Below are 15,673 nucleotides of genomic sequence, written 5' to 3'. Positions count from 1 at the left end.
CATTCCTGAGATTTCTCAAGGAGCAGCAAAGATAATCCGAGCAGAGAGGGAGACGAAAAGAAAATCCCCGTGCTCTTTCGTAGGCAGCTCCTTCCCACTTCCCTGAACTTTCGAGGCACCCGGGAGCCTTGGAGCCCCGCCCGTTTAGTCCCAGCCCTCACCATTCTTCCGCGCCGTCTCCTCGCTAGCCAATCACGCTCCGTGACGTCATTACCATGCGCCTACACTGGATGAGTCGGAGTCCATCCCACGTGTACTGTGTTAACTGTCAATGTCTCCCGGAGCCCAATTCCCGGAAGCTGTGAGTTCTGAGAGAAGTTCCTGCGCTCGGTGCCCTGAGTCTGCGAATCCCCACCATGAGCAACCCAGGCGTGCTGTCCTTCACCCAGCAAGCCTGGGAGCAGGTCCTGGCCAAAGTGAAACGGGCCGTGGTCTACCTGGACGCCGCCTGCGCCGAGAGCCTGCACTGGGGCTGCGGGTCCTCACGGCTGCTGGAGGCGGTGGGGAACTCTGCGTGTTACCTGCGGGAGTTCGAGCCTGCCGCAGTTGGTGGCGGAGCCGAGCAGCCCAAAGCGGTGTTTGTGTTGAGTTGCCTGCTGAAAGGCCGGACCTTGGAGACCCTACGGGACATCATCTGCCGCAGTCACTTCCAGTATTGTGTGGTGGTCACGGCTGTGAATCACGCAGTCCACCTCACGGCTAATCATGTGCCGCCGGCGGCGGCGGCTGAGCTGGAAGGGCAGCAGCCAGTGTTCGAGCAACTGGAGGAGAAGCTGTGTGAGTGGATGGGCAACATGAACTACACGGCTGAGGTGCTGCACGTCCCGTTGTTACTCGCACCTGCTGCTCCTCACCTTGCCTTGACTCCAGCTTTTGCTTCCCTTTTCCCACTATTACCCCAGGATGTGCATATCCTCAACCGTGCCCGACCGGACAAGAGGAGGCTGGGAAACCTAGCTGAGGTGGATGCCACTACCCTAACCCCTGAGCTGCTGCTGACGATTAGGTGCCTGGTGTCCGGCCTCAGTTCCCTGTGTGAGCATTTAGGGGTACGGGAGGAGTGTTTTGCTGTAGGTTCCCTCAGTCGGATCATCGCTGCAGATCTGGCCAATTTTGCTCCCGCCAAGAACAGGAGGAAGACCGCCACAGGCAGGGCATCAGTGGTCTTTGTGGACAGAACTCTGGATCTCACAGGTAAGTGGCATTTGCCGTGGAAGGCTTCATAACCGCTTTCCAAAGTGCTGGGACTTTCATCGATTAAACATCTATTTTATTGACCTCTAACTATGTGTCAGGTTGAGGAGTCAAAGAAGAGCTAGATGGACACAGTCCCTGATCCCACAGTTTATCGTCTAGAGGGGGGATACAGACAAGCAAATCAGCAATTAAAATCAATTTGTTAAATGCTGTCTTGGGTAAATACATCCTCAGCGTGCACTGCCCTTTTAAACAAGAACAACTGCATCTAGCCCAGAGATTGGAAAACCAGGCTTATGCTGACATGGAGGAGAGCTGTCCACCTGGGAACCTTTTAGAAATGTGCAGATATCAGTATTCACAACAATCATAAGAAAGCTTTAAGTTGTTGGAGAAGTATTAACAGGTGAACAAGTGGAGGTAACCTGTACCACAAAACACAAAAATATTAGTTAGTTGACTTTCAAGTTTCTTTACATGAGTGTTAATAAATGAGGCTGAACTTAAATTTCACCAGAAAATGAGGCTAAACAGAATTGTAGAAAATATCTACAATTGTATTTAGTCTCATTTTCTGGTGAAAATATTTTCAAATGTTTATTTATTCTTAGCTCTCATTCTATTGAAGATTGGGTAATCCCAAATTGTAATAATATTTATACACATAAGTAATAAATGTTACCCTTAAAATAGGTGAAGAAAAAACATTTTCGGATATTTGACGTGCATTTATTTTCAAAGGTCAACTTTATTGTTCTCTAATTAGGTAGATGTAATGCTGCTGGTAGTGTAGGCTGGCCACACCCAAGTTCAGGGAGAATAATCAGGAAACTGACATTGGTAAGCATTCCCTTCAGTAGGTTAAAAAAAATGTCCAATGAAGTTAAAAAAAAAAACAACAGGTGCATTTGAATTTCTGACCTTATAAGGTTCATTTTCAGGTCATGAAATAGAAAGTAAGCTAAGTGGTAATACTGAGATGTAAGCTTAATTATGTGACTAAAGTAACCAGGTGCTCAGCCTGTCAGTGTGATTTAAATAAAAGTAATCATTGTAACACCCCTGAACTCTTAGAGGATTAAAAACACCTGATGAGTGAGTATATGCTTGTTGAGTTTTTGAGTGAGTGGTATATACTGCTTATGCTTCTATTTCTTTTTGCCCAAAATGTGACATATTGTTTCATAATTAATCAAGGTCACATATTTTTGTGATCCCCCCCACCAAAGAAAAAGACTCCAGTTAGGCAAACTTTAATGTCCTGGCCATCCAGCATCATAGCAACTATTCCTTTACATATTATGCATCTCTTCCTTGTATATGACTCTTCTAAATACAGAAAAAACAAGGTAAGTGTAGCTTCTTGTCCTCTAAAAGCTTACAATACAAAGTAGTCAAGAATGATTTAGAAAATAAGGGCGCTAGGAAGACAAAGTTGCCATTCAGCACAATTATTTTATATTTTCTCTTGCTTCAAGCCTCCAGATTTCCCTCCCCATGTTCACCCCATCAGCTTTCTTGCTTTTATATAAGCCATCAGAAAACTTATGTATCTTCCTATCACTAAGTCTACCAACCTTTTTACCTCTGTACCCCACATATTTTTCTTTCCTTCCTTCATATTAAAAGATGTACGGGGGCTTCCCTGGTGGCGCAGTGGTTGAGAGTCCGCCTGCCGATGCAGGGGACGTGGGTTCGTGCCCCGGTCCGGGAAGATCCCACACGCCGCGGAGCGGCCGGGCTCGTGAGCCATGGCCGCTGAGCCTGCGCGTCCGGAGCCTGTGCTCCGCAACGGAAGAGGCCACAACAGTGAGAGGCCCAAGTACCGCAAAAAAAAAAAAAAAAAGATGTGCTGTCCTTGCTACTATCTAGTGCCAACTTTTCCTCCTTTGCAGACTAGATCTTTTCCTTTTTTTTCCACTTCTTTCATAGGTTTACTTCTTTCAAATACCTTCCCCTTTCCTAGATCATCATTTTTTTAAAAAGTCTTTTCTACTAGATTTTCTCCATTAACATACACACAGAATGGAACATCTCCTTTCTTGACCCCTCAGGCTCCTCCAACTTCAGTTTCATTTTTGCTCCATTTTTAGCAAACTTAGAAATTTGTCTGTACTTGCTATCTCTACAATCATCTGCTTCAATTTTCCCTTGACTTCAATTAGGCTGTTTGCCCCTCAGTACTCCTCAGAAACTTCCTTTGTCAAGATCACTGGTGGCCTCCATGTCACCAAATCCAATATTCAATTATCAGAATCCATTTTACTCAGTCTCAAAGCAGCATTTGTCACAACAGAGTAGAGGATGCAAATAGTTAAAAAAAGTACAAATATTAAAGAAGTATAGAAGACATACAGATCATGCAGTTTCTTTTGTAATCCCATCAAAACATAAAACTGACGACATGTTATTTGCTTGCTCACAACCCTCCCATCACACCCACTATCAGATCTAAGTTCCTTAGCACCGTTTTCAAGGCCATACATCATCTGCCTGTGTGTACCTATCCCACCTCATCCCTTATTGATCTCCCCACACACACTGCTCTCCTGGCATGCTGGCCACCTTGCCATTTCTCAACATGCCAAGTATGTCCCAGCCCCAGGACCTTTGATGTTCTTGTGCAGCTCAGCTTGGAATGCTCTTCCTTCAGGTGTCTACATGGTTTTGTCGCTCACTTCCTTCGAATCTCCACTCACATGTCTCCTCCTCAGACAAGCCTTCCCTGACCACTTTCTTTAGACACTCTCTAACCCCTTACCCTGCTTTATTTGTCATAGCCTTTACCACTACCTAACATGCTAATTGATTGTCAGTTGCCTGTCTCCTCCCATTTGAATGGAAGCTCCTGAAGGGAGGGGCTCTATTTTGTTTACCGTTTATTAACTAGCGCTCAGAAGAGTGCCTTGAAAATAGTAGGTATTTAGTAAATATTTATTAAATGAATGGATGAATGAACAGGTGAATTAAAGGTTGCTGCCAACTAGACTTTCATTGAGGTTAGTATCCTTATTTTTTCTGATTGAAAATACTTCTGAGATTTCTAAGTTGCATCACTAGTCATTCACAAATACAGCGGGGCACACATTTTCTGAATATTCTAAAATTTGACAATTTGGGCCTACAGTAGTATTTGAGAAAGGAAATAGTATTAACTAATCATATTTATGTGATTATTTAATGGATAAAAATCACTTCCACATTACCTTATTTGATCTTCTCAACAAATTAGGTGAGTTAAGTATTCTTTATCATTTCAAGAATAAAAAAATTGAGGCTCTGAAGTTGTTCTTTACTGGAAAAAAGAAAAGCAGAAACATTAAGTAGTAGGCCAGATGTGACAGGATTGCCCCAATATTTCTATTAGTGTCCGAGGTCAGCATCTTTTGTTTTCTGAATTGTCAGAGTTAAGTGCTCACTTTCTTTGTATTTGTTTAGGATCTTTCTGCCAGTAGGTGGGCTTCCAGGGTGTGCTTTAAATTGGTGAAGGTACTCATTAAGCAAACTGGTGTGGAAGACATTTTAGGTACATGAGACCATGTAAAAGAATATTTAATGTTAAAAGGGGCATTGTTCAAAGGGAGCAAATGGGAGGTTTCTCTGGGTAGATTCAAGTCAACAGGTAAAGAGAAAGAAAAATTCTTTTACTTTGTCCAGGGCTTAGGAGGAACCATGAAAGTATTGTTTTCAATAGAATGCCAAGAGAACTATGCAAGCTGATGATAAAGCAATGAGAGTGAACCTGCACTACCAGGCCTGGGTGAGGGAGCTCAAGTTGGGTGAGATCTCCTGAGTGGGGAGAGGTGCCTGCATGGGGTGGTGGGTGGCCGCAGCAGTGGCCTGGTGGGGTAGGAGATAAAGGGAAGCCGGAGTGGGTGGCATAAAGGGGTGTCCCTGGTGCCCAACATATTTACCTCTCTACTGGTGCATGGAACAAGTTTGATTTGTGGTCCCCTCTGAAACCAGTCAGCTTTGGCATAGTGTAGCCAAGAAAAGTTCCATGATCTACTTCCCATTTTTAAATTATGACGTTCTCTCCTTGAGAAGGGATCAAAATTATATCTGGCTGGTGGAGGGTAGATTTTGGAGGATAGATACTGACTGGAACAAGTTTGTTACTATGTCCTAATAACTTATAAATAGAAGGTTTTTTAATGGATACCTTTTGGATAACCCTCCAAACTGTCTTCCAGATGGTCAGTTTAATGGTTCATTTATTTCAAAAATGTTTCAATAGAGTGTTATTATTCCATATTGGTAATCCTCAGGGCTGGTTTTCAGTTGGTACATAGCTGTATTGTCAAACCTGTTTTTTAAATACTAAAGTACTTCTGTACTAGCCAGTAAAGGGAAATTCTCTACTTGTTGAGAATTACCTGTTACTGTTGCCTGGTGGAGGAGAGTGATAAGGCTTAGGAGGATTCTGGTGTGGATGCAGCTGACCCCCAGGGGTGCTGAGGCAGCAGAGGGAACTCATGCTGGTAGTGATGGTTGTAGAGATGCAGCACTTCTCCTCTGCTCCAGAGTGGCCCAAAATTGGATGGGGTGGTAGGATAGGTGGTGTTGGTGGCATTATTTTTGTCACAGATGCTTTCCAACCTTGATCCAGGCTCTGGCGTCCAGGAGCATACCCGATCACCATACTCAATTTTTTTACTGATCTTTCCTGGATGCAACAAGCGTAAGGAGCTGGGAAGCTCATGACTTGTTGTTACAAGAATTTGGCATGGTTTCTTTTCTTAAAAAAAATTTTTGGTGGAGTATAGTTGATTTAAAATACTATGCTAGTTTCTGCTGTACAGCACAGTGAATCAACTATACATATACTGGTGTGGTTTCTTGCATCATATTGTGGTTTAGACAGAATGTGGGGCATTGTGTAGCTAGGGATAGCTGTACAATATAGATGATTACACCCACAGTTTCTAAAAATCAAAAGGTAATTGGAAATTATCGGAATGACTTGAATGGTTTGAATTTCAATTTAAATTATGTGACAGCAGTTTTAATATAGCGACCAAAGGGAAATACATTTTTAGTTTTTAATTTAGATGTTAATTTATATACCTAGTATATTAATTTGATATTTGTTGTTAAATATTTTGGATGCCATTTTTGATAATTTACCATTAGAAGATTTATATGCTTATGTATATATTCTTGGATGTAAAACTGATACTACCAAAAATAACCTACAATAGTTCATAAATATTCGGCAGTGTTAATATCATGCTTACAATTTTGAGAAATTTCTCTTTTTGTCATTATCTTTGCCGAAAGTAATATCACTTTGTCTAATACTTGGGATTTTATTTTCAGTAAACATTTATTGAGTGCCTACTACGTGCCAAGCATTGTTCCAGGTCTAGGGAAACAGTGGTGAACAAGATAGACAAGTTCCTGGCTCCCTTGAAGCAGTTGATAAGCTCTCAGAGCTGAAACATAGAGAAAGTTTGTTGCAATTGTTTGAGAAGTAAATGGCCACCAGTGTCTGTTGCTATGATTTTGGCATGCTTCTACCATGTCTAGACCACACAGGAGTTTGTGTCTCTGCAGAGTGCTTCAGGCATGTTTGCATAGGGGATTTAAATACAGCATTCTACGGACTGTTCTGGCTTCTAATTTGTTTCAAGGGACAATTTAAAAGGTAGATGTGATTTATGAATCTCGAAAAGTTTAAGTCTTGTTTTCTTTCCATTCTTTTCTGACTCTTGAGATCGACTAGAGAGCTTTGTCGATAGTCTACAAGTTGAAGATCAAAAGATAGGAGGTGGTGGTAACTCTGGGAATAAAATTTCCTTTCTTGGTTCAATTCTCCTGAATTTTAGTTTCATGTAAACTTTTAAATTAAATTTAGTCAGTTAAAGGTTAACTCCCAATCCAATGGGTGGTTCTTAATCCTGGGATTATGGTATACTTGGGCATTTGTATTTGCCTTAAGGTGTGATCGTATATTATTTTGTTAAAGTCTTGAAATTTGAGATTTTTTTTTTTTTTTTTTTGTCTTACGTGGGCCTCTCACTGTCGTGGCCTCTCCCGTTGCGGAGCACAGGCTCCGGACGCGCAGGCTCAGCAGCCATGGCTCACGGGCCCAGCCGCTCCACGGCATGTGGGATCTTCCCGGACCGGGGCTCGAACCCATGACCCCTGCATCGGCAGGCGGATTCTCAACCACTGCGCCACCAGGGAAGCCCTGAGATTATTAATAGTGGCTAACATTGCTTTTCTCAGCAATCTACATATATAAACTCCTTTAATATTCATAATAATTCTTTTTTAATTATACCCATTTCACAGATGAGGAAACGGAGACATATACGAGTTAACTAACTTACCCAAGATCACACAGCTAGTAAATGGCAGAGTCAGGGTTTGAACCTTGGCAGCTTGCTCTAGAGCCTGTGCTCATAATCTCTCTCATATGTGAGGCTAAGAGATGATGCTGATGTGGCCTCTAGAAGCTAGCAGCTTCCGAGACTAAACACAATTGTTGGACTCGTGCTGACTTAGTGTTCAAAAAAGTGACTTATTCTTTCCTCCCTCATCTCCCCCAATCTGATTTTCCACAAAATGCAAAATAACCAACTTATATCTTTATTTTAGGGTTCAGAGGATACTGTTTAAAATAAGCATAGGTATGGGGAACAATTGAGAAGCCATTTAAGGCTCTGACAAGATTGCAGGTGTTAGATCCAGACCAGTATAATAACTTCAAGTCTTAGCTTAGTGACTTACTTGTTGTTTGATTCTCATTGAGCCTTTTGAGGATTTTCTCATTTGTAAACAGGGGAAAAGAGTGACCTTGAAGTGCTGTTGGAAACATATGAAATCATCCATCAATCCATCCATCCATCCATCCATCCATCCATCCATCCATTATATAGCTAAACCAGTAGATAAGAGATTAAAAAGTGATAGGGTTTCCATTTTATTTTATTATTTTTTAAGCTTTTAAAAATTATTTTATTTATTTTTGGCTGTGTTGGGTCTTTGTTGCTGTGCGTGGGCTTTCTCTAGCTGCGTTGAGCTGGGGCTACTCTTCGTTGCGGTGCGCAGGCTTCTCATTGCAGTGGCTTCTCGTTGCAGAGCACGGGCTCTAGGCATGCAGGCTTCAGTAGTTGTGGCTTGTGGGCTCAGTAGTTGTGGCTTGCAGGCTCTAGAGCTCAGGCTCAGTAGTTGTGGCGCACAGGCTTAGTTGCTCTACGGCATGTGGGATCTTCCTGGACCAGGGCTTGAACCTCTGTCCCCTGCATTGGCAGGCAGATTCTTAACCAGTGCGCCACCAGGGAAGCCCGGGTTTCCATTTTAGATAGCATAGCTAGGGAAGACCTCTCTGAGGATGTGACATTTGAGCAGAGATTGACAAGAGAGAGGAAGCAGGCCATGTGACGGCCTTGGTATTGAACATATAAGACCCAGGCAATGGCAAGTGCAAAGGACCTGAGGTGAGAATATGCTTGACATGTTTGAGGAGGCTCGTGTGGCTTCCTTCAGCTTGCCCTGCAAGCAAGGAGGGCGGTGATAGGAGATAATGTGGGAGAGATAGGCAGAAAGAATGCATTGTAGGGCAAAGTAAAGACTTAGAGTAAAAACCAAAGTATGATGGGAAAGTTGGAGGGTTTTGAGCTGTGATGTGACATGCTCAGATTTACATTATACAGGATGATATATGTAAGGAGTAAGGGGATTACAGTAGATCCTCAATATATGGTAACTGCTACCACTATTTAGGTTGTGTAATAGGCATGAGTGACTAGTTACTGTAGCCTTAGCTCTGCCCTTGCCTAGTCATAAGTCAGTTTCCTGATCTGTGAAATGAGGATAGTAACAGTACCCACCAGAAGACTGAGAGGGTAAAGTAAGTTAACATGTCTAGCTCCTAGAACACTGCCTGGTACATAATGGGGAATATGTTTATTAATACTTTTATTAATTAATGATATGCCTTTAAAATGATTTAATGTTTTATTCTTTTAAATGTATGTTTTCCCCCTAAGTATAAGACTAAGAACATAAGTACAAGAGTAATTTGCCATACATGTAACCAAGAAGAATTTTACTACCTGACCTATTATCTGCTACTAAAGTAAGTGAGAGTTGGTTAGAATTAACCATTTGTCAAGAACTGTATTCTGTCATACCTAGAGAAAAAAAAATGAAGTGCAGTAAGTGAAAGAGTCTTTCTGTATAATCCTGCAAGATCACTACAATTTTGGTTACTTAGGGGAGTGTAAAGAATGACATAGATGATTTCAATTCATTTCATAAATGTTTACTGAGCAACTTTTATATGCAGTCTCTGTGCTAGGTGATAGTGTCATAAAGCCTCCCTATTCAGTGTGTCCTGGGGACTGGCAGCCTCAAGCCCAACTGGAAGTGAATTAAAAATGCAGAATCCCAGGCTTCACCCCAGGCTTAAGAATCAGAATTTTAACAAGATCCTCAGGTGATCTGAATGTGCCGTAAAGTTTGAGAAGTGCAGACATAAAGATCAAACAGTCAAGACTCTTGTCTATGAGGAACTCATAGTCTGTGAGGAAGCACAAAGCTTAGCAAATTCACATATGAATGTTATGTGCCTTCATAGGGTTTAGGTACAAATATTCTCTTAAGGGGTGGCCATTTCTAGGCCAGTGGTTCTCCCAGTCGAACCACCCCAGAAAGTCTGATTTTTTTTTTTTCGGTACGCATGCCTCACACTGTTGTGGCCTCTCCCGTTGCAGAGCACAGGCTCCGGATGTGCAGGCTTAGCGGCCATGGCTCACAGGCCCAGCCACTCCGCGGCATGTGGGATCCTCCCGGACTGGGGCACGAACCTGTGTCCCTTGCATCGGCAAGCGGACTCTCAACCACTGCGCCACCAGGGAAGCCCAGATAGTCTGATTTTTAAAAGTGGTCTGGGCAGAGGCTGGAACCAGTATTTTAAAAGCTCCCTATGTGTGCAAACATGTAAGAAGGAGCATAGGTTGTTCTGGGAATTCTTCTTAGGTAATTTTTTTAGTAGAGCTTAAGGTTGGGATGAATGACTGAGGGAGAGGTAAGAGATCAGGAGGGAAGCGTGATAAAGATGATGAGGAAGGAGACTGGGGCCATGTTCCAAAGACTTTAAATTTCATGCTTGGTGAGGAGCCATAACAAATTTTTAGGCAGGCAAAGTGCATGTACAGATTTTCTGTTGAATGAGTTCTCTGGTGGATGATGTGATGGATGGATTTATTGATTCCAAAGTGGGAACTGAGGGGGGATGGGTAGGTTTTTTGTTGTTGTTTTTCTCACTTTTTTTATAGTCAAGTTTATTAAAGTATAATTTACATATTGCAACATTCATGCTATATAGTGTGTAGTTTTATCAAACAACATATAGTCATGTAACCACCCACCATAGTCAAGATATAAGAGGCGTGCCATCACTCCAGAAAATTCCCTTTGTACCCCTTGTAGGCACTCTCTCCTCTTACTCTCATATCTGGCAACCATGGAGCCATTTCCTGTCCCTAGAGTTTTATCTTTTCAAGAATGTCATATAAATGCAATCATATAGTATATAGCCTTTTGAGTGGCCTCTTTCAGTTAGCATAATACGGTTTAGATTCATCCATGTTGTAGCTTCTATCAGTAGTTCACTCCTTTTTATTAATGAGTAATATTCAGGTGTATGGATGTAGCACAGTTTGTTAATTTGTTCATCAGTTGGGCTGTATCCTTAAAGTGTGTAGCGAGGCATAACGTTGATAGCTGTCGGCTCAACTAACTCATACTGTGTGGTGTGCAGTGATTTTTTTTCCCCAGTGATTCTTAACTGTTTTGAAATTAAGGAACTTTTTTTTGAGCAACTGGTCAAAGTTATGGATTATCTAGATAAAAGCATAAACTTAAAATATTTCTCATTAAATTCAACCCTCCCATGCATCCATAGAGGAGCCCAGCCTAGGAGCAATGGGCTCCTTGAGATAAAAGCAAGAAATACTGGAGGCTAGGAGACTGTTGATCAGGAGACTATTAAAATATCTAGGTAAGAAATGATGTGAATTTATACCGAGTCAGTAATAGGAAGGATGAAGAAAGGAGTAGTTGAGTATTTAAGTGAGAGAATTAATAGAGTGGTGACTGATATAATGGTAGAAGGTTAAGAAGAATTTGAAGACATGCCAAGTATTCTAGCTTGGGCAATTTCAGAATCCATTCACAGAAAGAGGGAGTGTAGGAGAAGATTTAAGTTGGGACAATATAATGAATGTTATGTGACTCTCTTATCTAAAATTACTGTGGTGAAAACTACTTACTGAAGAAACTTATATAAGTACTGCCTTATTATTCTCCTGCCTCCATCCCCTCAAAGTCCTACCTGGTATATGGCAATCTGAAACAGCCTTTTGACTAGTATGTATTATCTACTTTAATACATCCCCTTTGTACTAGATTTGACTGATATGAGCCAACCATAGGTAGTGTTAGAAATGGTAGTATTAGAGAGTAACTAATAACTAACACTCCTTTAACCATCCAGATTCTAAATTGAATATGGAATAAAGAGTTGGCAGTCAGAGGCCAAAATACCAGTTTTATGGTGGATACCGTGAACCTTAAAGAATGTGGCTTACATCTATGGGCAAGTGAGTTTCCTAACACCAAATTCTTGGGTTGGAAGGTTTACCCACTCAGCATCAGGAGCGGACCAGAGCAAGTCTTTTTCCCTCTTTCCAAGGGCAGAACCTGTCCTAGGCAGAATGAGTAGAACCTGACAACCCAGGGGAAAAGTGATTGATTGAAGGAGGTGAGGCAAGTTCAGAAATGTTATGCTAATTGTTGTCCTTCTACATAGAAGGAAACATAAGGAGCAATAATGAAATATTCTGTTCTTAGAAGACAGAAATGTCATCAAATACTGAAACATCTCAAAATAATGAAAGACGGTCAAATATTCTTAAGAAGGAGTCATGGGGAATCAGAAAGGAGGTGAGGTTTTTTTTTTTAAAATTAAGATTTGTGTATTGTGTAGTTTTTAAAAAATTAATTAATTTTTATTTTTGGCTGTGTTGGGTCTTTGTTGCTGCCCATGGGCTTTCTCTAGTTGTAGCAAGGGGGGGGGGCTACTTTTCGTTGCAGTGTGCGGGCTTCTCATTGCGGTGGCTTCTCTTGTTGCGGAGCACGGGCTCTAGGTGTGCGGGGCTTCAGTAGTTGTGGGTCACAAGCTCTAGAGTGCAGGCTCAGTAGTTGTGGTGCATGGGCTTAGTTGCTCCGTGGCATGTGGAATCTTCCTGGACCAGTGCTCAAACCCGCATCCCCTGCACTGGCAGGCGGATTCTTAACCACTGCACCACCAGGGAAGTCCCAGGAGGTGAGTTTTTGAATACACTAATTCCAAGAATCCAGTAACCCTATCTCAACACAAAGGGACACTGTGTACAACCCCAAAATATCCTGTTTGTGAAATGTAGAGAAGGCTCTTGTGTTTTTATCTTTAAGCCCTACTACAGTATGACTGAGCTCTTGTGAAGATGCCTCAATTCTTGCTTCTCACTTTATTCCTTATAAGTAGAGGCAAGTGAAGATGTATATGCATTATGATTATGATACTGGCATATACATTGACATATGATCCACAGAGTCATACAGTATTGCTAGTTTAACGGTGCTGTTAACTATAAAAGTTTAGCCTTTGAAACAATTGGCTGAATTTAGGATCTCAAATACTGAGCTTCAAAGATATTTAAGTGTTGGCTGGACCAACTCTGAGTTTTTAGCTTGGTAAAATAGCACCACATTTTTGGAAGTTGCCTCAGATCACACAAGGAACTAATGGAGGATGGGACCACTAGAGCCCATGTATCCAATTTCTTGTTTCTATACCCTCGTTAGAAAAGAAGGCATTGGGAAATAAACCATTCTCTGGCCAGACTAGACCCCATTGCTCTTGGCTAGATTAACAGTTGGACAGGGAAAAATAACTGGGTTCAGGTTGACTTCCACTCTTGAGCGTCTTAAATAATATTTTAAAATTTCTATAATAATGGAAAAATTAAGCTCTCTGAAAATTTAAGTGTGATACAAATCTTGGCATTTTATTCATTTCATAGAGGAAGAATCTGAAGTTACTGTGACATTGACATTGAGAGAATCTGAAGTTACTGTGACAAATGCTTAGTCTATGTTTGAGTCATGTAACTGGCACTAATTAAATTTTAAAAATGTATATTGAACCCTCTAAAGCTGGACATGCAACAAACTGTATTCAGAGAAGAGCAGGGCATGAGTTGAAAGCCTATACCTGCTTTATCCTTCATTATCACACATGTTAAATACACATTCCTTTTGACTAAACCTAAAAAGTTGAGTAATCCTGCTCATGTAAATTTGGCATTTTGTTAATTCTCATATATAATATTTTAAACAGTTTCTGAAAGAGTGTAAATTATTTTTCTAATTAATTTAGGTCAGTCTCATGTGCTCCTTGCAGAAAACACGGGGGGGAAATTAATTTTAGGTAGAGTTTACATCAACCAAAGTCCTACCATTCAAAGATAACCCTTGGTAAAATTTTGGGATATTTATATGTGTGTATAGCATGTTTTTTCATTTCATTACAATGGGAATATAGGTTCACCATAGAAAGTTTAGAATCTATAAATAAATAGAAGAAAATAAAAATCACAATTTGAGAACTGCTTCAGTAAATATGCCATAATTTAAAAAAACTACTCCTCTACTTCTGAACATTCAGGGTGTTAGTATATAATATTTTAAGGATGTAAATGGTTCTGTAAAAATAACTATTAGCTCTATTAAACCTTAAGGAAAAATAAGTATGTCATGTCTTGACTTCTCATATTTGGAGAGTTTCAGGAGGACTGGATTAGTCAACAGTTTTAATTTGCCAAAGGTTTAATGAACTGAGACTTGCCAAAGACCCCTGCATTTAGCATAGGGAGGAAGAGTGAGTAGCAGCTAGATTGTAGGGGCTAAAGAAGTTAGGAAAGAAAGGCAGAACATATAGACTACTTGTTTGTACCATGTGTCTGTGAATGGCAGATGAAAATAAGAATAGCTTGGGGGCAGGGCTCAGAATTTGGGCACCAGGTTCAAAGAAGAGTTATTGTAGTGATGAGTGGAAGTTTTTAAATAAGTGAGGAGGTTACCAGTGGAGAGAGAAATGATGCTATGGGGTAATCGTCATATCTCCATTCTTTCCAGGCTTAAAGATATTATTCACTTAGAGACTTCTGACTGCCCTGTGGATCTCAGGGCCACTTATAGTCACTAGGCATTCATTCAGCAAGTATTTAACGAGTAGCTTGTAGTGTGAGTGCTGGGGAGACAACCATAAACTATAGACAACATAAATAAGACATGGTTCCTTCCAGGCCTAATAAGTGAATATTTTACTGGTAGAATTAGAAAGTTTTTCTTTAACATCGGAAGCCACATTAGAAGCACTCATGCTGGTTCTGTCTTAAGTCATTTTTATGGGCCTGATTTTTTTTTTTTTTTTTTTTTTTTTTTTTTTTTTTTTTTTTTTGCGGTATGCGGGCCTCTCACTGTTGTGGCCTCTCCCGTTGCGGAGCACAGGCTCCGGACGCGCAGGCCCAGCGGCCATGGCTCACGGGCTCAGTCGCTCCGCGGCATGTGGGATCTCCCCGGACCAGGGCACGAACCCGTGTCTCCTGCATCGGCAGGCGGACTCTCAACCACCGCGCCACCAGGGAAGCCCCTGATTTTTTTTTTTTTTTAAATGGCGTGGTTTTTAGAGTTCTGCCTCCTGAGTTTGAATTCTTGCTCTGTAATTTACAACATATATAATTGTGAGCAAGTTACTGAAACTGAATCTTCTACCCTGTCAATGAGCATAATAATACCTACCTATTAGAGTTGTTCTAAGAATTAAGTGAATAATAAATGTACAGTATGGAAGTTAATACCTGGTATGTCATAAGCTCTCAGTAAATACTAGCTATCGTGATGAAGAAGACGATGGTGCTGACAATGATTCCTTGGATTTCTGGTTTAGTCTTTTCTACCTAGTTCTTCTGTGCAATTAATATAACATGGCAAAAACAATAGAGATAGACATTAGGAAGTAAAATATTAATTGATTTAATTAATCAGTTGGGGGATCAAAACAAGTTGATTTGGACAGTCTCACCCATTGCTGGAATCATGTCTTCCAAGCATTGATGGCTTTTGGAAAGATAACTTGGTCTCATGGAAAAAGCATTAAACTGTGTCATTGGTCTTGGGTTTTAATTTGAGCTTATTAATTCATTTGTTATTAAAAGAATTAATATATGTAAAGCACCTAGAGCAGTACCTGGTACACAGAAAGCACTGTATAAATGCTTTTAGCGCTGCAAACTGTTACTATTCATTCATTTGTTCTTTCCTTCATCTAACAAATAATTAGTGAGCCTACTAGCTGCCAAGTTGCCTGCTAGACATGGTGGGTAGAGGGTGAACGAGGTAAATGATTGCCATGATGAAG

General features: G+C 41.0%; 1 protein-coding gene across 2 annotated transcripts in view; it reads left to right on the top strand.

Moving 5' to 3' along the window:
- The first annotated feature begins 206 nt into the window (after positions 1-206).
- SCFD2 (sec1 family domain containing 2) overlaps positions 207-15,673 on the top strand; it is a 400,215-nt gene continuing 384,748 nt past the window's right edge. Inside the window, exon 1 of one of the 2 annotated variants that reach the window (XM_059065766.2) lies at positions 207-1,194. In XM_059065766.2, the coding sequence (XP_058921749.1) occupies positions 357-1,194 (838 nt within the window). In that variant the 5' untranslated portion in view covers positions 207-356. The remainder of the gene's footprint in view (positions 1,195-15,673) is intronic. The other variant, XM_067036078.1, reaches the window with a different exon arrangement.

The sequence above is a fragment of the Kogia breviceps genome, chromosome 6 (genome assembly GCF_026419965.1).
Source record: "Kogia breviceps isolate mKogBre1 chromosome 6, mKogBre1 haplotype 1, whole genome shotgun sequence".
In the NCBI taxonomy this organism is placed as follows: Eukaryota; Metazoa; Chordata; class Mammalia; order Artiodactyla; family Physeteridae; genus Kogia; species Kogia breviceps.
This window is presented reverse-complemented; position numbering and strand designations above follow the sequence as displayed.